Source organism: Poecilia mexicana, unplaced genomic scaffold (genome assembly GCF_051168715.1).
Source record: "Poecilia mexicana isolate PSO_F unplaced genomic scaffold, ASM5116871v1 scaffold_21, whole genome shotgun sequence".
Lineage (NCBI taxonomy): Eukaryota > Metazoa > Chordata > Actinopteri > Cyprinodontiformes > Poeciliidae > Poecilia > Poecilia mexicana.
In genome coordinates this window covers 10,413,788-10,437,412 of record NW_028263390.1, presented here as the reverse complement: position 1 = coordinate 10,437,412, position 23,625 = coordinate 10,413,788, and the positions used below count along the sequence as shown (strand labels likewise).

Here is a 23,625-nt window from a genome sequence, read left to right as displayed (position 1 = left end):
TGTGAACATTTAAGAAATGAATGTATTGGATGCTCGATTGTAATATGACTTCTATTTTGCCGTCTATGTCTTTTGCAGAGGTTCATTCAGTATTTGGCTTCCAGGACCTCCTTGTTCAACCTCAGTAATTTCATTGACAAAACAGGCTCTCATGGTAAGACCAATAAACTACAAAACCACAAAGCATACCTAAGCCGTACTCTAAAAAATGCTGAGTATTTGTTCAGTTTTCCCTTATGAAGATTTTTGTTCAGGTTAGCGGAAAGGGGGCATCTGAAATAAGGCCGGAACATTTAAATAGAAGCGTGTAACTGAGATTATTATTCATTTGGGATGTCCAAGACGTTTTCTCGACAATGCCAATTTGGGTCATTTAAGATGAAGTGCTTGCCGATATCAAGGCTCAGGCCCAAAATCCTTCAAAAGTTTGTCCTAATTGGAGTTTCTGCAAAAACAGTCCCCGATATTGTACTACAAGAAGAGATTAACCAGGTTTAAAAAGTTACTTCAGTTTTTTGATAATGCACCAAGATGCATATTGCTGTTTTTTTTTGTTTTTTTTAAGAAGATCTGTTTCCACACATGTAGTTACGTTTCTTCAGGAATTCAGCTCACATATTTCCCTGTTGACAATGTTTTCATGTGAATCATTTTATTGGAGGGCAAGGCCCGTTTGCTTTCCATGTAATTTGATTTGTAAACACATTTAATAATAACTTAGTATTTGCTCTAAGTGTTGTAAAATACAGTAATTAGTATTTCAACTCTCACCCACACAGATAGCTTCATGAGCACGGGTCACATGACACAGAAGAAGGGAGGCAGCCAACACATTGTTTTGTCCATTGTGAAATCACAGAAATGGTTGGAAATCATGCAGATTGAGAGAACAACCTCTGATTTGTTATATTAACAAAAAAATAAAATAAAATAGGCCCTTTGTCATGATTTGTGGTAGTTGTGGTATGGAACTAAATGCAGAGAGGCAGCATCTGAGTTTGATGATTTAATGAATATCTCAAATGAGTAGAAAAGTCCAGGCAGCACAGGTGAGCAAAAGGCTAAGAGCTCAAACTCTGGTAGCAATTGGAAAACCTCACAAGACAACAACACGACTTACGACAGCTAAGACGAGGATCTGACAGGGAAACTCAGACACTGCTGAGTATAAATGCAAGAGGAGCTAATCAGGGGAATGAGACACAGCTTTTCAAACTACTGACACAAAAATATGCATGCATGCATCTCCAGAAACATCACATCTTTCAATTGCATAGGATGGTAAGATATCTTAAGCAGTAGTTATATCTTAATTTCATTCAGTGCTGATAGGATGCTATTTGTTTGGCAGAAAAGTTAATGACGAGCAATTTTTACAAAGAATCAAAAAAGATGTTTTCTCAAAAAAAAAAACCTTTTCTGTTCCTTCTCATTTGCATATCTGTGTAGGCTATGACATGTCTACATTCATCAGGCGGTATGCACGATACCTGAATGAGAAAGCCTTCGCCTACCGCCAAATGGCTTTTGACTTCACCAGGGTGAAGAAAGGGTACGTTGAAGCAAAACCTCAAACTCCACAACAGATAACATCCCCCAGTTTTGTAGTCATTTCAGTTAAAACAACAGTGGTACAGCTTCGCATCTAGTACTGCGGTTCCACTTTATTATCTAGTCTGTTGCTCAGTATAGGGCAGCCATGTTGGATTTGGAGGTAGGTGCTAGGGATAGGCCTCTCTCACTTGGGATTCTGACTTTGGGGTACTGCCTGTTTATTTGCTCAGCGTGGAATTTGGGAATTTAGATTCTAAGTGAGAGTTAAGTAATAAAAACATGTTTTTTTCTGTTGTGTGTCTTTACAAAGAAATAAAAAGTGGCACATATTACTTGTTTGGGATTTCTTTGAGTGTAGTGGTACTCAGAAAGTTTTTTTTTAAATTACTGAAGTGGTGCTTAAAAGGTTCCAGCACAGCTCTGCTTTATGCTAAATAATGTTTGCTGTGTCTTCTCAGTGCCGAGGGAGTGATGAGAACCATGACCACCGAGAAGCTACTGAAAGGCATGCCTGTTCTGCAGACTCAGATCGACACACTCTTGGAGTTTGACGTGTGTATTTATATTTTGTTAGTCAAACCTGCCGTACGTTCTACAAAGCTTTCACTTTATTGATCTGGACTTGCCTCGTTTCAGGTTCATCCGAAGGAGCTGAACAACGGGATCATCAATGCTGCCTTCATGCTTCTCTTCAAAGATCTGGTGAAGCTGTTTGCATCCTATAACGACGGAATCATCAACCTGTTAGGTCAGTATTGAGTGAATAATGAAGACATTGTTTAGTAAGAACATTTCTAAATGAATTTGTGATGCTCGCCTTTGGTTCCAGAAAAGTTCTTCAAGATGAAAAAAAGTGATTGTAAGGAGGCCTTGGAGATTTATAAGAGGTTCCTGACCAGGGTGACGAAAATTGGGGAGTTCATGAAGTTGGCTGAGGTGAGTTCAAACTATCCTCTACATCATCACTTTCATACTGACATTAGTTTGGGCTTTTGGATCTTATTATGTCTTTGCTTTCACAGACAGTCGGAGTGGACAAAAACGACATTCCTGACATCAACTATGTGAGTTACTTTTTATAAAAAGTCATGCTTTTTGGGTAATTTATTACTTTACTGCTTGGAAGGATGACGATCAAGAACTTTCCGCACATGAATGCCCTCCTTCCTGATTTACACCCTCACACAAACACAACCAGACGCCTGTGCCTCACCCCACTATCTCCCCACCCAGTGTCTCCACCCAGGGGTGGTGGTGGATCTAGCTGATTCAGATGACGAAGACTGCCCCTTTACACCCCTTGAGGACCCGGTAACCACAGAAACTAAAGGGTGCCCTGGCTGAGTGCCTGTTTAAGTGCAGGATGAAGTGTCAGCATGTCGATCCTAATTTGATTTCACTTCACAAATGTTTGTTAACACGTTCATATAAACGCATGTATTGCAGTGAGACTCTGCAGGAGCTTTGTGTTTCATACACTAGTGGATGATCTTGAGTAGTTAGGTTATAAAGGGACACTCATCAGTAATTCCAGTTTTGATTTGTTTTGTCAGGCTCCCAGCAGTATCCTGGAGTCTCTGGAAACACACATGAACGGTCTGGAGGACGTAAAAGGTGGAAAGAAAGGGTAAGGCTTTGCTACACAAACGTCTTGATCGGAAGAACTTATAGAGCGCAAAATCCAAAGTTTATAGTTAAAGTCTTTTAAACTTCCCCCTACTTTTTGTTTCTTTGCCATAACTGGACTCCCTATTTTTCAAATACTGATTAAAGCAGATCAACATTAAAAACCCAGAAGGAGCAGTGAGATTTGAATATAATTTAGTAGCTAGACCAGTGATTGGGAATGTTAGTTGACTGAAGATGGAAGAAGCTGGCATATTTAGAATTGACACCAGTATAATAAAAGGAACATTTCTTTTGCTTCCTTTAACTTCTGTTCTTTTTTGTTCTCTTTTGTGTTGATTTGGGAACACCAGTGAAGGGTGAGCACATGTTGTTTTTGTCTGAAGCTTAACAGTTCCTTAAAGATTATCTACATGCATTTACTGTTTTCAACCCACCAAAGAGGTTCATGTTCACATTCTTCTCATGTGAATTATGTTGCTGTACAATGTCTTATTAGACTCTAATGCAACTTAAGCTTGTTTTAAATGTCTTTAGCCAGTAAACACCAAGACATAAGCTGTGTTCTATCAAGTGTTTTTTTTTGTTTTTGTTTTTAGTGTTTGAAAAGCTTTCTATAAAATTCCCTGACATTAGATAGCTTTTTTTGTTTTACTTTTAAGTTTTTTTAAAAAAATATTTTAAGAGGTGAATTCCCACAACTTACTTCACATGTGGAAATGTGTGTCGTGGTGCTGTGATTATATGTGCAATCTTTGAGGAAAGATCGCACATGTTTAAATAAGACATGTGTCTTGAGGAAGACACATGTTTAAATAAGTTGTAAGCCACCTGTACTTCCATATGAAATGTGAATCGATGTGTGAAGAGCATGGTTTTCCGAAGTGAATTTGGCTAAAAGGAAAAAAAGTAAATAAATAACACTTTGACCACGTTTGTTGTTAATGTTGCATTCAAGACACAGCTTTTCACTTTGGAAATAAACTCTTCATAGGATCACATATTGGGTATTATTATTGATTTCCTGAGGGGAAAAAAACAAACTCCATCCCTCCGTTTGTTTCAAGTAGAACTTTTTCGTTTAAACAAACTTCTCACAATTGCTCTCTTTCTTCCTCACTTTCAGGTCTCCAACAAAGGTGAGAAATCCATCTAAATCAGTCCTTTTTGTTTTGCTCTTTCAATCAGACGCGCCAACTTGAAGGTTTTTCTTTTCCTACATTTTATTCAGGGGTCTCCAACAAACAACGTGTCTCCAACATCGACTCCAGCCAAATCTTCAAATGCCGTTCCTACGCTGCAGCCGCCCCCCGGGGACGGAGCCGCCGCCACCGCCGCCGCCGCTGCACCTGAGCCAGCTGAAGAGTGAGTTCACTGCTATTTGTTCTCATTCGCTCTCCTGTAGTTCAACTTTATTTGACTTCAGCTGATGTTGTTCCAAACTATGATTAGGACAGACAACCTAGACAGCTTACTGCAGTTATTAAAAAGTTAATGAACAAAATGGCATGCTTCATAGTTTAATGATGTTATGGATTCTTCAGAAAAAGAGCAGCTCATGTCATTGATGTGATTGATATTAGAAGAACAGAACGGTTGTTCTAGAGGATGTGGCGCCTGAAATCATGTCAGCCATGGTTCCCATCATCACTTTGCATTAAAAAGGCTTCATGGGTGGAATGTTGCTGATAACAAGGCCAAACTCAAATCAATTATTTATTAAGTGATCGAGAACTTCAAGGTGAGAGGTTTAGTCACTGAGAAGACAGAGCACTTAGGAAGTTCATCCAATGCCAGATCGTTCACTTCGAAGGGAATTCAAAGAAAGAAGGAGGGTGAACAAAAACGCAGAGCTTACTCAGGATTGGCAGCAGGCAGCTCTGCCTGCCGCTAAACGAAATGTTTCATGAGGATTCCTCTTCTCTACTTACAGGTTTTCCTAAAAACCCTCTTATTACTGGATGTGACATTTTTATTTCTTGGTTTATTTCAGGTTTAAATGAAGGTCACATATGTATGCAATGTTGTCTTAATAAAGTATGAAAATAAGATCCTGTATAAACTAATGATCCTGATGTTTGTGCTATTCTTTAGTTCTTTGTTGGACTTGGATCCTCTGGCCTCCACTGGCCCCACAGCGCCATCAGCTGCACCAACATCTTGGGGAGGTAAGAAGCTCCGTCCGGTCAAATCGCCTCCTACAACTGGACTGAATGTGCTAATATTTGGACACATAACACAAATATTGAAACATGTAATCGGTGTGTCTCAGTAAAACTTCAAAATGGTCAGCTTCTCAGCAGTTGCCGACAAAGAAATGTATGAAAGCTTCAAGAAATAATTTTGGAATCTAAATTAGGAACCTTTCACAATAAATCCAGTCTAATGAAATATATGTTTTCTCCTATGATGCGCTCCATAGATCTGCTTGGATCAGGTGAGTGTCACGTCCCTCCATGTTTAACCTCCAACATCTTATCAAGGATAGTGTAGCAGTAGACTATCTTGATGTTACCAACTTTTATTCCTTGCAAGCGCTAATATAGAGTCAAAGTGACATTGACTCAATAATGCCGATTGAGTTTAAAATTAATATTAAGCTAGACTTTAGCTTAGTACTGTTGTCACATGGTTACCTCCCTGTTTGTCTCCTGTTCTCTTTAGTCTGAGTACTCTCTTTGTTTCTCTTTACCTCTTCTCTCTTCTCCCTCCACATACTCCATTGTCTGTTTTTGGTTTAAAATGGGGGCTACTTTTATTATTTGGCAATTTATTTTATTTTTATTTTTTTTACTTATGTATTGAATCTAAATTAAATGAAATGGTTTAATTTAATTGGAACTTTGCTTTTTTTTTCTTTCTTCTGTCACTTTGGTGACTCCTCTGGTCATTTTGGTTGCTCCTCTCTGGGTTTCTTTTACTGCCTTTTTTGGGGGGGCGGGGGGTATTTGAAACACACCTACCCCACTGGCAGAAATGGGCGATTCCTTGCTATCTGAACCCCCACTCGCCGCAGAGGCCGCCCCCTCCCCTGCAGCAGCGGCGCCCACTCCTGCAGCGGCAGAACCTGGCGTCTCTCTAGCTCCTCCCACTAGCACAGCAGCCGCCACTTCCCCTGGTGCCGCCAATATGGATCTGTTGGGAGGTCAGTGGGCTTCCAGAACATTCTCTGCAAAGGAATACCTCTGGGAAGCTCAACCCCGAAACCCATCTCACAGCACAAAAACACACAAACACAGACACATTCTCAATCGCATTAAGCATGCACAGTGAAAGTATTTGCCCTCCTTCAGATTTTTTTCAGGGTTTTTTTTTTTGTACCTTTTTTGTTGTTGTTCAACTTAAATGTTTACAGAAATCAAATTCATTTTAATATTAAACAAAAAACAATGTCTGATAAAACTTTAATTGTAGTTCTTAAATTATGATTTCATTTATTAGGGGGGAAAAAAAGCGATCCAAGTTATTCTGGCTTTGTGCTAAACTGGTTGTCATCAAACAGCTGTTGTCAGCAGTTGGAAGCTGTCAGTCACTATGATGAGTTGAAGAGCACTTTCCAGAGTTTCTCTTTCTCTTTTTGTGGAATCCTGAGCTTTGATCCTAACTGTAGTGCATTAGATGTTGTTATGGGTTCCTGTGTGACCTCCTGAATATCTTGGAGTCATTTTGATAAGTCTGTCCTCCCTGGAAATGATTACTTCTGTTTCAATGTTCTCTGCCTTTTATCACAAATATCTTTGCAACTTCTTGCAGACCGATAGATGTGTTTTCAATCTTTTCTTCAACTTGTTTTGATCAGGGTGTGATGCGCTGCTTTTTAAAAATATTTTAGCCTATTTCTTGTAGTCAGACAAGTTCTTAATATGACAAGTGTAGCAGTATTCAACCTCTGGTGTAGCTAGTGTCACTTTATGCAAAAAATCTTATTTATCATAGAAGATAGATGATTTAACATTTTCCTTTATAAATTATCTCATATTTTGAAAACTACATTTCTTATTATTGTGTTTGATGATCTGAAACATTTAAATATAACAAAAAAAATCTTTAAGGGGATAAATACTTTTTTTCACAGCACTGTAGGTCGAGAAAAAATATTTGCACGATACAAACAAACCATCCAAGCCGTCACATCTATCCACACTGACGCACGTTCCTTCACTATAAGCTACTGTTTGAGGGGTTTTCTTATGTTTTACCTTATTTATTTTATGTAATTGCTTCTGAAAATGGTAATAAAAAAAGAAAGAAAGAAAGAAAGAGAGAGTGAAGAAAAGAGACACAATTATAGACAGACAGAAATCAGGAAGGAAGAAAGAAAGAAAGAAACTTTACTGAATCAAGAAAAGATGAGCTGGAGCTACGTCGTTATAGTTGAAAAAATTATATTAATTTGTTGCCCAAATGTGAGTGGGAAAAGTTGAACAAAATAACACGGTTTTGTTTCTTTTTAATTATTACCTTGCACCAATCTTCCTTCAGGAACACTTTACACACTTACAGCTGGCTTGCTTTTAAACATCCCTCCAGATTCATTGTCACATGCATCTTGTTTGATGAGTTGGCATGCTTTTCTTTTATTTCATTGGAAAGCGATGCCGTGAAAACCCTCCGATGTGGATGGACACAGCTATAAACGGCACCCGCTGCATTGCGTAGATGGCTTATTCTGCTCTTTGTGCAGTAGATTAGTCTCTGTGTACTGCCTCCTGTCTGTGTATCCATTTATCCATTCACCTGTCGGTCACTGATGTTTTGTGCCTCTGCTTTTTTTTTTTTTAATTGTTTTTGCCCAATTTTTTTTCTCAATGAAAAACCAGGACGTAATTTACCTTCTCATGCAAATGCTCTGTGTTATCTTTGTTTTCTCAATACTTTCTTTACCTCTAAGGATCTATTGACTTTTCCCCTTTTCTTCTTTCGCCTATACCTCCGTCATCTTGCCATCTGATGGCATTTCTGTCCTTCGTCAGACGCCTTTGCTACACCTGCTGCTTCCTCTGAGGCCCCTGCTGCAGCAGCAGAGGGTGGGGCTGCTGCTTCGTCCACCCCAGCCACTAACTCTGGAGCTGGTGGGTGACTGTAAATCTGAGTCTGCATGTGTTGTGAATGAGCTGAAGTTGGTCTAAATACAGATAACCCAAACAATGTTTTTTTTTTTTTTTTTTTTATGTCTTGTTTGGAATCAAAAGTTATATTTCATGAGGATGTCTTTTTTTTTAATAATCCTGACATGTTTTATTATCTACCTGTAGACTGAAAGCTTAATGCTTTATGGTGGTACATAAAGGTGGGATATGCTTGTCGTAAAACCTTAATTCTACAGCCGCTGTGCATATCTTAGCTAAAACCTGCACAGTATTGTCATCTATCAGCCAGTAAAGCTATTGGCTTCGGTAGAGACTGAACACAGGCAGCTTGGAGAGAGATTGCAGAATGTCACGCTGTTTGGGTGTCAAGAGATATGTGGTTTTTGGTCTCCTGCATCTGGAGGACAACATTACTTCATCTATGTTCTCTGGACAACAGAAAATAGCACTGGATTTCACTGCAGATGTTGTATGTATCGTAGCAGTCATACAGAAACCTAACATCTTTTAAGGAACGAGAACATCTTGCTTCTATGTATATTCACACAGTTTGGTAAACTTTACTGCCTTTTTTTTCTACCTCTCGTCTTAAATGTGTAAACCTCCAGATAGAGGTGAAGGGTAATCGGCAAAGTTGATTTTCACAAGATGACAAAAAAAAATAAAAAATGGAGAGAAAAGGTTTGGGCTTGACGGCAACAATGTCTGACAGGGTTATGTATTTGTTAATCAAAGACATCACTTGATTAAGACAAGGCGGATTGACAAGATAAGGCATGTCAATTGTCTTTTCTTGGAAGGTGTTCTGCACTATTTATTTGTTTGACACACAAAAGCACACTTACCTGGTTTCACACTTTTGCTGTCGTTTGCCTTATAAGAGGTTTATGTGCTGCGAAAGCAGTTGCTGCCTGCTCCACTTGTTTGCATCCCCCCCCCCCCTTCCCCATCAGAGAATCTATTTTTAGCTGTTAATATTCGCACTGACAGCTGGAGTGTGTTGGATATCTGCAGGTTTTCTTTTCCCTTTCATTCCTCACATACTTCCTTCTATCCCATACATTTCACTGCCATTACATGAGACATGCAGAGCAGTGCAAAGAATGTGAAAGTGCTACAGAATAAAAGCGTCATTGGTTATATATTATTAAGCACAATCATGAATTACCCTAAACTTTCAATCAGTGTCATCGTCCTTATTTGATCTGCTTTGTATTAAGTTCGTTGTCTAACATTCCCTCTCCTTCTCCATAAATTCCTTAACCCCAAAGACCCTTTTGCTCCGTCGGATGGCAAAACCAACACTGCATCTTCAGGTCTAGATCTTTTTGGGATGATGACAGTGGAGAACAATAGCTCACTGGACGTCTGTTTTAGCTCTATGGAGACTCAGGCCTCCCCTTCCCCATCCCCTTCACCGCTCTTCACCTCCACATCCACCACCATCACCACCACTGCAACCATTTCAGGCTCCGACGTCAACAGCGCAGCGACGGACCTTTTCGGTGGTAAACATGAGGCATACAAGTGAATTTGTGTTTTTTTACATCTTCCTGCTCTGACTGGTCTGATGCTGCTCAGTTAAATCTGCCCTGTACTGTCTCGTTTTCCCTCATCTTTTGTGGGTTTTTCTGTGTGTATATATATATATATATATATATATATATATATATATATATATATATATATACACACACACACACACACACACACCCTCATTGTCACCCTCATTCCTGGACCATGACGATGATGTTAGAGTTGCTTCGCTGTGGACAGTGAAATGTTTCCAGTCATGGCAGGTTTAAGCCTTGGTGTTTGCTAGCTGGGCCTTGAACATCTTAAAATCTATTTCTTTCTCCTGTGTCGAGGCTTAATCTAACCCTAAATTTAAGGAGAGCTTGTTTACAGTTTGTCTACAGTCTAATAGGTAGCCAGAATAAGGGAAGAATCTTAATGATGACAAAACAATTTGAAGTTAAAGTGTAACGTCCTAAAGAAAACATTCTGTGTGGATCAGTGAAAACTCTGCACCTAATTCTTGTTGCTGAAACGCATTAATGTGTGTTGCTTGATCATTCCACTATGAAAAAACAGTGATAGAAACAGATCAAAATGAATATGACCATCAAGCCCATTACGAGTGTCTTTGAACTGTTCATTCCTTCTTCTGTGTGTCTCTCCTCTGTCTGAGAGTCTCATCAACAGGTTAAGGAATTCTTCTTAAATTGTCTTTTCTCTGTTTTGTTTTGGTGCGTATGCCTTCATAGATATGTTTGACTCCATGCCAGACTCGAGCTTCTCCAAAACGGACCCCTTACCCAGCACTGACTTGTTTTCAGCAGGTATCCTTCTGCAACCCGGTTTTGCAACCTTGCGTGCGCCTTCCTATTCTCCCAAAAATCTCGTGCTGTCTTTGCTTCCAGCTTTGTCCTTGGCTTTATCAGGGAATAGAGAAAAAAGAAAAACACATGATATTGCTCTCTTACAGGTCAGCTACAGGCTACTCAGCTGTTTGAAGCGTTTACTTTTGTTTCTTACGTTTTTTTTTTTTCCCCCAATTCCAGCATGTACTGCGTGCACTGCAACTTCAACTGATAGTGCATTATAATAAATGAGAGTGATTGCTCAAAGTGCATTTGTGTGACTGCGTGTTGGGGTCTAAACATCATCTCCACCTTGCCTTCTCCAGCCGATTTGTTCAGCTCCTCTGCTCCCATCCTCTCCTCTGCACCACCACCCAAAATTGACACAGGAGGCATCGTGAGCTTGTTTGGTGGTGGGTAACATGAGTGACTGTCTGCCCTCAATCTGTCTCCACGGTTCTTGAAAACACCATCAAAGAAGAGAAGGGTGTAATCTGGAAGGTTTCCCCTTCTGTGGTTATAGCTGCAGAATTTCCGTCTGTGGCCTGTGTTTGTCTGCCTCACATTTTCTGCCTCTTCCAGTATCACATGCTCAACTTAGTTGAATGAGATTACAGAACATTTTGTTGCTATATAAATGAAACAGAAGTTGAGATGTTTTAAATTGGGTGAGTGTGTGTTTTTGACTTGCGCTGTGGCACCGTTTTTAACTTCAACCGTTTTGTCTGAAATTAGCGGCGTTGACGCAGAAGGCTGACTATTACCCTTGTTTGCCCTCATGCTGCGCTGGAAATGGCTGAACGTGTTTCGGCCTGGCATGGCATGATGTGGTCATGTTTGGGATGACCTGCGACAGAGCCTACAGGAGGGGATGCCCCAGCTGCTGCTGCACCAGCTGCTGCTTCTGCTGCTGCACCTGCTGCGGCTGCGGCTCCAGGTTCTGAGCTCATGTCAGGTAAATCGTCACGTGTTATGCACCAACCTGCAAGATATTACACACATTTCACAGGTTTTTATGCACAAAGTAGAATACATCTCTAATTCAATGTGCGATTTTACCAATGGCCTTGTCTTTACCATGGAGTTAAAGGAATTTTTTAAATGTGGCTCAGAGCTGTTTTTATGCATTTGAGTGTGGGTGTGTGTGTCATTTCCCTTTTTACCTGCAAGCATTTGTCTCATCTTTGCATGATGCCTTGTCATTTTAAATCTAATATCCTCACATCACCCCAGAGCATTATTCTGATGCCATCCTTTCTGGAAGCTACACAGTGGCGTTTAACCTGTCAAATCTGATGCTTCACAGTATTTGTCACTGTTAATTTTGGTAACTGTTAAAGAAATAGTCCACCGCAATTCAATTTATCCCTTTGTGTTTTTTGGTGAAGACTCCATTTAGTTTTTTAAAAGTGTGTTTGTATTTAATGATGATTTTCATATACATATGGCGCCTTGCAAAAGCCATGATTGGACTTTTTTCACATTTTGTCACGTCACAACCATAAAACTGTAGAGTACATTCATGGGATTGCGGGGTAAAAATTCACACTCCAGCAGCGAATTGATGATAAAGTTACAGCCAGACGTACAATGGAATGATTTAGATCAAAACTTTTTCAAGTGCTATCATGGCCTAGTCAAAGTCCAGACCAGTTTTTTTAATTCTGTGGCAAGATATTCACGGACACATCAGATATTTTCTATAAACATTAGAGTTGGCTTTGTTGATTTACACCAAACTGCCTGATCTAAAAAATGGCCTAAGCTTCAACTAAAAATAAAATAATTGTAAGGTTCATCAAAATATCTGCAAACTACACAAAACTATTACAAACATACAACGGTACTCAAAGACTTTTGTCATTAAACAATCAAGATGTACAGGTTGGGCACTGACAGCTTCCTTGACAAGTTCAAATGTATTTATTGCCATAAACCAAATGTTGGTTGTTAAACAAGAAACACAATATCCAGATAGAACAGTTTTGTGAGAAAGTTGTCCCCAACACACACAAGACACAGCAGACAGAATGTCACAGATGCTGTGGAATAAACTTTTGAAACTTTTGAAGGAATATCAATAAACGATTAGATGTTGGTGATGATACTTTTGCAAGACACCATATTTGTCCACTACTGATTTTGTTGTTCCTGTCTAAAAATGGTAAGTTCCTTTAACCTCAAACCCTGATCCATGTTCATCTCACTCAGTGCCATTTACCTAATGTTTGCTGTACTCCTGCTTTACGGCTTAACTCTTTCTCTTTTCCTCTTTCCATATAAAAATCTCTACTGAACTCTTTGTCACGCGCTATTTAAAAAGCTCAATATTTCTTTCTCACTTTGGCATCTCTGCTTGTTTTTGCTATCCTCTCTTTTTTTCCCGTTGCGCCTCCCCTGCTCTCTTTCTCCATCTGGCTCTTGGGCTGGCTCATTTCTTGCTTCCTGCAATTTGATTGGGTGAGTTGCCTTGCTCTTTAACACGCCAAATTCCCACAGTGCACTGCATTGCAGTGGCGCAGCTCCACTGCACTGTCCCCTCCACCACCAGATGCTGGATGCTGACAAAGATTGTCTGTCTGTGTAAAACAAAAGCAATATGTACAGTGTTTAACATCTAACCTGACTTAATTCAAGCTACAATGCTAGGATAAAGTCAGCTGAAACCTATTTACTCACATCTATCTCTATCTACTAAATATTTATTTTTAAAGAAAACTTAAAAATAGGTTTGTATGTATTCATGTGTCTTGCTATTTTTTTTTTTTTCCACGCACACTATATGGAAATTCTTTGTCATCATCTGAACTCACTATAATCTCGGTGTTTATCGATCATCCCAACTGCTCTGTTGTCATAGAGACACCTTTCCGTTGTCATAGTAATCACCAGTTATAAGGAGATGTGCTACAGAGTTGTGGTAGAGTGTGAGGATAGCTCACACAGGATGCTAATGTCTGCCTTCATCTCCCATCCTGCCCCTTCCTTTCTTCTGCCCCCCTCCCTGCTGTAGTATTTGATGGGCTAGGCGACATAATGAAGCCCACTGTGACCCCTCAAGCGGGTGACGTTGACACCTCCATGGCTAACATGGCAAGTAGTAAGTAGTCATTTAGGATAAGTGCAGACTCAAAGATGAAACAAAGTAATGAAAAAAATGTGTATATTTAGCAGCTGCTATTTCTCCCTTGGGGGGGAGGGGATAGGGGTGGGGTTAAACTTGCAGCACAATAAAAATGAAACTACAGATTATCCTGCACAGTGCTTCACAGGCTTTATTCATTGACTTTCTCAGGACCGTTAGAGAAGCATTGCTGCTCACTGGGCATCTGTTCTAATTTTTTACAAGTACAACCATTGAGGCTCAGAGTAATATAACCGCAATCACTTACATTTTATTTGATCATAAAAAAATGAGGCAAAACACATAATTTAACAATGGATCAAAATAAATTGACTTCACACTCTTAGTGAGAAGTCACCATCTATCTATGTCTCACTAAGCTCAGCATGCAGCTGACCTCTTATCAAGATTGAAGATATTGTCATACCTTTTGCAGCAGCTGCTGCTTTATCATGAATCCCAATGTCTATTCCAAACTAATCACAATCCGGTTGGATAAATATGAGCCTTAATCAATTTAAACCCCCGTTTTTTTTAAATCAACATATTGCCATTTTGTTGTTGCCGATTTCTGTGTCATATGCTTAAACAAGCCATTTCATTTCCATGTTCTTAAACCATTGTGTATTAGTTTATTTCTGTAGCTATTTTTTTGATGATTTATAAACAGTCATAAAAATGATCAAATGTGTTGCTAAACTTGATTTAGTTGTATATTACTAGCTGAAGATTTTGCATTACATCTTATTTCTACTGAATGTGGTTGTCACCCCAATTTGTACCAACTCTTTTGAATAATAGTCCCTCACATAGGAACTTTCTGTGGGTAGATAGTAATTAGAGTGGTAAGATCACATTTTCTAACGGCAAATATTTAGGAGATTATCAAATGATCATCATTATTTCAGACGATATTAGATATGAAACATCCCCTACGGATTGATGCATGCTCGGTAAGAAGCCTCTAGCCTCTTTTTGAAAGGTCAAAGGTTGGCTTGAACTGTGAAAACATGAAATAGTGAGGCGAAAATGAGCAGCTCCCTCCTGTTTTAAAGAAAAGGATGTTCAAAAAAGAACAGCAAATGTTCACTTAAGTTTCTTCCTGTTTTGATCAAAGAGCAGATTTTATTGTTATCTTGCTAACCCGATCTCAGTCAGCATTTACTGATCTTTCAAAGTTGTTCAGTAATGCTTAGTGACTTTTAGTAGTGTACTGCATATATTAATTGTCTTTTAACTCATGCAACTGTAACTCAAGTGATTTAGCTATGGGTTGTAGCTGGGAACCATCTTGTTGGTAGTACACTACTATTTTGCATATCTTTGAACTGCAATATCTTTGCTGCTTTTATAGATTCTGTTAATAAAATGTTTCTAGTGCTTTAGTCGCACTTCCTTTTCTCTTGAAATATGTTTCACGTCTCAACCAAAAGGCTTTTTCAGTTCTGCAACATGCCCATGTTCAGAACTAAAAAGGCCTGTTAGATGAGACAAAGGGCATTTAAGGAATAAGAAAACAAGTCAAATTGCTTTCTGTTGAAACCCTTTTGATTGTGATGACCTGATTTAGAGAGAAGTGGTACCAAAGCCAATAACATAGCTGTCAATTGTGTCTTTGTAATACGTAAAACACAACAACATTAAGAAACTCTATGTGCTTGAATGACATAGGTTTAACAAAAATCCTCTCAGCCTTAGAGGACAATAGAAAAGTCTGATGAAGTTGCAACAAGACCAGAAGACATTCACTCTAGGTTGTATGATTTCTCCAGTGGTGCAAATGAAAGCAGTGATTTTGCAGAACCTCTCTCTTTCTGTCTCTCTCCTTCTCTAAGACCTCACAATGGGAACTGCAGCGGCTCCTCAGGTAGCTCCCCCGAGTTGGGGTGCACCCATGGTAAATGTTGTCTGCGTCTAATAGCATGGAGTGGACCCGCATGGCAGACAGGGCGCACCTGTAGCAGCAATCTCAAAGCATTGCCTTCATTTTGTTCTCCAGTACCCAGGCGTTGCTCAGAGGGCAGGCAACGCCTGGGGGATGCAGGGTTACCCAATGGTACACATTTAGAAAAGCAGAGCTGCTAGTTTCACATGCAGCACAACAAATTCAGGAAGGTTTCATTTGAACTTTGGGGGAAAATAACTTTTTAATATGCGTGTACTGGAGAGTGATGAAGAGGCAAATGGTATGACTAAATTAGGAAGTTGTTGCTTGGAAACAACTTCTCATGCTCTAAAATAAATACAACTTAAAGCTTGATTGAGTCACTGAATTCACTTCGTATAGCTCGACTCTTTATTGACACACTTGCTCTTTTGGCAAACATATTCCCTCCATGATACACGTGTCAGTAAAGAGTAGCAGTAAGGGTTTTGTGTTGCGGGCTTGTCTTCGTTTCTCATGTGCTGTGCTGTTTTGTCCGTCTTAAGCCTCACTTTTGTGAAGCATCAAAACATCCTGTAGCCATTTTTGTTATGTGGTGGTTTTGCGGCATCTCTCATTTATGTTATATCGAGTATAGTAACATCCAAACCCTCCATCTCCGTCCCATTCCCTCCACACCTTTAGACCATTCCCATGGGTCCTGCTCCTTATTTGGGGACTTACCCCAGCTTCACCATGGTAAGATAGCCATTCCATTCCAGTCCAGTAATGTTCCATCTGGGCATTACCGGCTATTGATGGACAATCAGCTACTTAGGTGTCCCTCCCTCCGACATCAGATTGGCAGACATTCTGTGTAATTGTTTGTTTATCCCTCCATTTTTCCATATCTAAGGCACCAGTTGCCGGAGCACCAATGATGCCCATGGCCAGGCCAGGCTTCCCTGCTGCAGGAGTGACCCCGGGGGCACCGGTAATATGGTCCTAATTGAGTTACTAGTTACAAACCTGCAAAGCAAGGGTTAATGCTAAAATCAGACGTGTTTACAGATGTCACCTGGAATGGCCCAAAGCCCCAGAAAGCCCCCACCACCCAGGAATGCTCTGGATGACCTGAATATCAAGGACTTCATGTAGACTGCCTGACCCATTAACCCCAAGGTAGGCGTGCTCGGTACTTGTATATCAGCTCTTCATAAATGCGTGTGTATGTTTGCGTGTGTAAATAATATTACCTGCAATGCACTAGTGTAACACTCTCCATCATTTACCACATAATAGATCATGTTTCGTGCAGCAGATGAGGCCAGCACTCATGGTAATTTGGGGTTAGTGGAATAGTTTTGCATGAAATCATAACACAAACCTAAATCAGCTACTGTGGAGTGGAAGAGTGAGTTTACTTCTGTACTTATTAATGTTCTTTAGAAAATGTCTGTTTAGAGATGGATGAGATGGAAGTTAAAGTTCTAAATATAAAGGCACAAATCTGAATTCCAGATCAGGTCAAAGCCCAAAACAATTAAAGATGAGTAAGTCTATTTTTTAAAGTGAACTTAAAGTGCATCAGGATAAGTCTTGAATTTGCAATACAGAAACTTGAGTAAATCCGGTTCTCTCGTTATGTTCCAGTCCTAACTTCCCTTTTCTACCCCCTCTGTAGGTTTGTCATTGTGTCTGGAGATCTGTGGATATGGATGTCTGCAACCCCCTCACCCCACCAGTCCCTTCTTCAGCCAGCCAGCCAGCCATCATCTCTTTGGTCTTTTCCCCTCTAACCCCCCACCAGCCTTGACTCTTGTAACAAACTCTCCCTTCCTATCTAATGTTGTAGCACAACTGTGAATATGAACCCTAGATACAGAAAACCAGAGTTATGTTTCAATGTGTGTGAGTGTGTGTGTATTTCAGTGTTAACCTTTACTTAATATACTATGGAACAATAAATGACCAAAAAAAAAAAAAAAAAAGTCAATAAATGTGTATTTAGAATCATTCAGCATATCAGCTGACTTGGAATGGTGGAAATATGTTGGTTTCTTTTTGCATCAACCAGACAAGGACTGTGTTTAAAGTTAAATGTGGACTGTGTTCAGTGTAGCTTCACTCGCCAACCCCTAAGTCACTCTCCTCTGCCCCTGATGTCCAAACCAGTACTGAGCGATGTTTTATGTCATTAACTTGCTTGTACCCATATTAGCTTGGGATTCATCCTCCCACCTGTCAACCTCACGACAACAAAAGCACCATGACTGAACTTGCACTGTTCATCCGGACTTATAATTGAGCACATCTGCTTTCTGTTTTACATTCAGTTTCCTTCGTTTTGACATTGTGTGAAACATGCAAAAAAAGATAAATGAATAAAAATTGTGAACTGTTTGAATTGACATGCATTTTAGACTACTTTAAATGACAGATTTTACATATTTTCAGTAATCTTTATTGTTAAAAAAAGTATAAATATATTTATTTTTAGTTACTTTAAATTAAAGAAAAAGAGCAAGTTCGCATAAATTTCCACACTTTGTTCTTACTTCTCTGTCAAAAAGAGATGGTATTGAATGGAGTGTGTTCTGTGGCGCCCCCTGCTGGTGTGAAGTGATACTGCATTAAAGCATGCAACAGACCAATCTGGGATGCATTTTAATAATATCAGTGAGCTTTTTTTTTTTTGTCTTGGTCTTAACACAAGTAGAAGTTACAGTGAAGGACACAGTTTGTGCAATGGGGTTTTAGCTCTCTTTGGGTCATTTCTGATGCAGCAGCAGTCGGTACATTTGCTCATGTGCAGCCTCTGGGTCTTACAGGCTTACTGTAAAACACGCAAGTGTTCACTGGATGTTTCTCTGTTACTTATTTTAAAAAGGTGACTGTATTTTAATCCATTGTGGCATTAAGTGGTATTAACTGTTGAAAGAAAAATAAAAGACGAATATGACACATTAAAAAGGTTGTGGATAAGTAACATTTGTTTGGTATACGAATGCTGTTTGCCCATTCCTTTTGGTTTTTGTTATAATGAATGGTATCGTCCACTCTCCCCGCCTGCATGTGAGTCCGAATTAGATGCAATAAAAGACAACACATCCAAATACCTTTTGTTGTAAGTCACTTCTTGCTTGTGTTTTTTTAACAAAATGATAGTGAGGAGGCCGAATCGTGTATTTGGGCCCACCAAATATGTGATCGCCCCAATGATGTATTGGGGCGATCACGCCCCAATGATGCAAAATCTTCCTGAAAACAGCTCTCAGTGAATGTCGACACCACGCCGTGTCTACCAAACAAGTCACAGAGATACCTCCCATAACATCAACAATTGAACAAGATGCCAACAATTCTGACGTGGCTGCTAGTTGTGAGCCTGTTATTCCCCCACCTGAGTTGTGACTCAACAACTCAGTGGGTGCTAGTTTTCCCTTGATCAACATTAGCTGGGTCATTCCTCCTTGCACTGGTGCGGTACTTTATCTCCTCCCTGACTTCCCTTTCTAAATGATCAAAGAGAAAGAAAGCCTCGTCTGTCACTGACAAATGGCGGGCCCAAATACACGATTGGGCCTCCTCAATCCACTCACTGATCCCAATGCCAGTCCTACCACCGAACATGGGACGCCAGTCCCTGGGCACAACCACCAACTGCCCAGCAGCTACAGCGCCAGCAGGCATGACACCACCAGCCACAGCCAGGGAAGCAGATGTGCCCGGCAAACCCCCAGCCATCACATCCTGCTGACCCACTCCATCCACCGGCCGCTGCGTCACCTCCATGCCTGCTGGGGAAGACCACCAAAAGAAAACAGAAATAAATCTGGAATCCACAGGTCAGTTTTCCTTTAGATAGCTACTGCTGTCTTGTCTTACACCATAAAATAAAAAGAAAGAAGTCAAGACCAAAAACACACACGCACAAAAAAAAAAAAAAAAATGTGTATTCAATGGTGCATCCTGCCGACAACGCCAAGTGTGACCAGCAGATGGAGATTTTTTTAGAAGTTATAGGATTCACCCGAACACAGACTTAACAGTGCACAATATTTTATTAAACAATTTCTTTAAAACATTTCTCTTTAAAAACGAGGCTTCAGGCCCACTACTCGGTCCCTGGAACAAAAGGAACACAAAAGGTAAAGGCAGACAAGTTCAATTATTCCAAATAATAAAATAAAACATGCAATGCAAAAGAAATTAGTAAATCAAACAAAAACAAATTAGTAACTTCAATCACAAAACAAAACTAAAAGAAAACAATGGCACAAATCGTTGTCATCCGCTTCCAAATGCCCTTCGAGGGGGCCAGAGGAGTAAAGCCCCGCCCACACAACCCGTCCAATCCGCAACAGGTTTAGTCAAGAGCGGCCCAAACAAACAACGGGAAGACGAGACAAGACAGCAGAGCGTCCATAGCGCTACATCTCCAAACACAATGCTGCAGAAACGCACGATAAGTGTAGCACCCAAAACCCAATCATGAACCCTATTTATTTACCCTTGTGCGTGCGAGGACTGAGGCAAACGTGGAGGACTGTGGCAAATGATACAAGTTTCACGGGTGTGGGGTCGGTAGATATACAAATGAAATTCCTGCTAAAATATGTTTCATAATTGTCCTGTAATTGGTGGTTTTTGGCGCCCCCTACTGGTTGCCTATAAATTCGGGGAGAAACCCAGAATTCCACGCAGTCTGATCAGCGGTCTGCTGTGGTAAGTCAACAAATCCCGTTCTCTTCTGAGAGGTGTTGGAGGTTTGTTCAAAGGGTAACTTGAGTCTTTGTTGCATCACACAGAGTGATAGGTTAACCAGTAGAGAGGGCGCCATTTGTGTTTTGTCAACCACCAATTGCATTTTATTATGTAACATTAAATGCAACATAATTACCAGTAATTTATGTTGTCAGTTATGTTTGTCAGTTTATCAGTTATGTTTGCCAGTCTGCCAGTTTGTTTAGTAGTTGTTTCTATGACGACATGACATGGCAAGGTTTATTTTCTGCTAATCACCAGAGGACTTTCTCAAGTAATTTAATGGTTAATTTTGACTGCTGTTTGTATTTATTTTTCTAATTTCTTATTTTAAAAAAAATTGTATTCAATAGATTTTTTTTCAATTGATTTGTGTCACTGCGCCATTTGCGCCCTTATATATATATATATATATATATATATATATATATATATATATATATATATATATATATATATATATATATATATATATATGTTATATGTTTATGTTGCACATAGAAGTGCAACAAAATGTACTTCAAACATAAGTCTGGCAGCTGATTGGCTGGATGATCAGGGGCATGTCCTCAGGAAGGCACTGAACTGTTAGCTTCCTGAGGACATGCCCCTGTTGTATAACAATAGCAATAAACAGTTAAGAAATGAATTACATCAAATTACATCAAAACCAATCATAACATTTAAAGTAGTGAAAATTTATGAATAGCCAAAACTGATAAACATAACTTTCAAGCTGCTAAGACATGTTTTCAAAGGAATATTTAAGTAAACATTAATCTCAGCTTGTTCTTGAGGATTTTTACTCCTCAGGAACAATCTTCTGTTCATTTCAAAGTTTGATATTTGACTCACCTTTAGAATACTTGGTCAACTTTAGTTGCACAAAATGTATGAAAAACATGATATGGAATTAATGCATTGGGATTGTGCATGCAAAATAATGGAACAAATACTACAAAACCAATGTAGAGAAATGTTAACACTTGAGCTGTGTCCGAATTCAGGGTCTGCATCCTTTGAAGCGCGGATTTGTAAGCCGATTACGTCATAGCGTGGCGACAAGGCCTCTCCGAATTCGAAGACTCCTTCAAATGCAGCCTTCTTTACCCCAGATTTGACGGATGTCCGGTGTATCCTTCACGGCCCACCACATCCCATGATTATTTTGCAATATTACACTTTAAATGACACAATGTGATTTGGTACAACGTTTTTAGGCGAGAACTTAAGTGTGTTTCTTTCTGTGCTCTCTGCTTCACGCTGTCATGGTTGCTAGGCAACATGAAGGTCTGTTGGACAGGTCTGAAGGCTAGACCTGTCCGAATCCACAGCGTTTCTCTTCCGGTCATTATTTATTCGGGGTCCTTCGAAGGATGCAGACCCTGAATTCGGACACAGCTTTAATCTGCATCAGCACAGGAGTTCCTCTTTGAGTTCCCTCTTTGTTACTGTGACTTCAGGACACTGAGAGAAGAAGCTGTGGCTCTCAGCACATCGTTCCCAGCACAACTCAAGATGGATGAATCAAACTTCACAGGGTTCAGTTCTAACAGCTCTTCCACTGGATTACCTCAGGACTCTTGGAATCAACGCGGTCTGTTCCCTGCAGTGGTATTAACTTTCTGCTATCTACTTGGAGTTCCTGGAAACATTGCTGTGATTATATTCAAGCCTAACTGGGAGCATCTGTCCAGAACGACCCAGAGTTTAATGATGAGTCTGACCATTTCTGATCTAATGTGTCTGCTTACCCTTCCACTGTGGATTTACAACTTACTCCTTGGATGGACATTTGGCGTTGTAGCCTGCAAAGTTCTATCATACGTTGTGTACTTTACAGTTTATGTTAGCCAAATGACTGTGACTGCATTGAGCATCCAGCGCTACATTATTGTTGTGCGTGAATGGAAGTGCGATATACCAAAAAGTGTGCTGGTGTTTCTGCTTTGGCTGTCAGCTTTTACTTTGTGCATCTATGTTTTGATGACTGAACAACTAACGAAAGAAGGACAATGGATCCGCTGCGCACCCCGTTATTCTTCTGAGGCACAGTTGCTTGCTGTGCTGTGCACAGAGATCTTGTTTGGACTTGCTTCATCTTCACTTGTCACATTATCATACATATCCCTCCACAAGAAGGTTAGGAGTTCAGCCTTTTTTAACAATCCAGAGACAAGCAGGCTGCTTATTAGCATTATTTTAAGCAATTTTATTATGTTTTTTCCACTTCATATGGTCAATATGCTGGCTGTGTTAGGGATAATTCTTAAAAACAAGGAGCTCCTGAAGTTTTGTGCAGACAGTTGGAGTGTAGTCAAGTCATTTACAATGGCCAGTAGTACCGTAAATCCACTCTTGTATGCTTTTATTTCTACTAAATTCTGTCCTTTTTGCACAAAGAACTCACCCAATACGGATGAGGGCACCTGACATTGCTACAGTTGCAGAACTTTGATGACGATAGTGACAAATGTCACTTTTTCCAAAAAACCCCCAAACTGAAATAAGTTTGTTTCTTTTCATTTAAACTGATGTCACATCTTCTACTATTTCTATTTCATTTTTTCTGCAATTGCATGAACCAGAAAGTTGATTTTGTCTCTTAACACAAGTAGAAGTTATAGTGAAGGACACAGTTTGTGCAATGGGGTTTTAGCTCTCTTTGGGTCATTTCTGATGCAGCAGCAGTCGGTACATTTGCTCATGTGCAGCCTCTGGGTCTTACAGGCTTACTGTATAACACGCAAGTGTTCACTGGATGTTTCTCTGTTACTTATTTTATAAAGGTGACTGTATTTTAATCCATTGTGGCATTAAGTGGTATTAACTGTTGAAAGAAAAATAAAAGACGAATATGACATATTAAAAAGGTTGTGGATAAGTAACATTTGTTTTGTATATGAAGGCTGTTTGCCCATTCCTTTTGGTTTTTGTTATAATGAATGGTATCGTCCACTCTCCCCGCCTGCATGTGAGTCCGAATTAGATGCAATAAAAGACAAATAACACATCCAAATACCTTTTGTTGCAAGTCACTTCTTGTTTGTTTTTTTTGTTGTTGTTTTTTTACAAAATGATAGTGTCATTTTCCAAAAAGAAAAATATATATTAATCAAGGCACAGATAATCTAAAAGTTCAGAAAGACATGATACAAAATCCCCCAAAGAAAACAATCTTTTCTCTTTTTTGGTTTAAAATGTAAAGCAAAAAAACTAAAAATATTTTTACTGTAG

At 39.6% G+C, this 23,625-nt stretch overlaps 1 protein-coding gene and 1 pseudogene across 1 annotated transcript in view; both read left to right on the top strand.

The window, feature by feature from the left end:
- LOC106912283 (clathrin coat assembly protein AP180-like) overlaps positions 1-18,737 on the top strand; it is a 28,533-nt gene extending 9,796 nt beyond the window's left edge. The window contains exons 3-25 of the mRNA XM_088001949.1: positions 79-154; positions 1,450-1,552; positions 2,013-2,106; positions 2,191-2,302; positions 2,384-2,490; positions 2,577-2,618; positions 3,108-3,181; positions 3,534-3,539; positions 4,307-4,319; positions 4,412-4,545; positions 5,275-5,348; positions 5,603-5,617; positions 6,155-6,325; positions 8,154-8,252; positions 9,542-9,778; positions 10,538-10,612; positions 10,960-11,046; positions 11,490-11,588; positions 13,647-13,733; positions 15,593-15,660; positions 16,538-16,615; positions 16,693-16,803; positions 17,306-18,737. Coding sequence (XP_087858075.1) covers positions 79-154; positions 1,450-1,552; positions 2,013-2,106; positions 2,191-2,302; positions 2,384-2,490; positions 2,577-2,618; positions 3,108-3,181; positions 3,534-3,539; positions 4,307-4,319; positions 4,412-4,545; positions 5,275-5,348; positions 5,603-5,617; positions 6,155-6,325; positions 8,154-8,252; positions 9,542-9,778; positions 10,538-10,612; positions 10,960-11,046; positions 11,490-11,588; positions 13,647-13,733; positions 15,593-15,660; positions 16,538-16,615; positions 16,693-16,779 — 1,938 coding nt within the window. The 3' untranslated portion in view covers positions 16,780-16,803; positions 17,306-18,737. The remainder of the gene's footprint in view (positions 1-78; positions 155-1,449; positions 1,553-2,012; positions 2,107-2,190; positions 2,303-2,383; positions 2,491-2,576; positions 2,619-3,107; positions 3,182-3,533; positions 3,540-4,306; positions 4,320-4,411; positions 4,546-5,274; positions 5,349-5,602; positions 5,618-6,154; positions 6,326-8,153; positions 8,253-9,541; positions 9,779-10,537; positions 10,613-10,959; positions 11,047-11,489; positions 11,589-13,646; positions 13,734-15,592; positions 15,661-16,537; positions 16,616-16,692; positions 16,804-17,305) is intronic.
- Positions 18,738-21,801: 3,064 nt separating this feature from the next.
- On the top strand, positions 21,802-23,502 carry LOC106913421 (leukotriene B4 receptor 1-like; annotated as a pseudogene).
- The last annotated feature ends 123 nt before the right edge of the window (positions 23,503-23,625 follow it).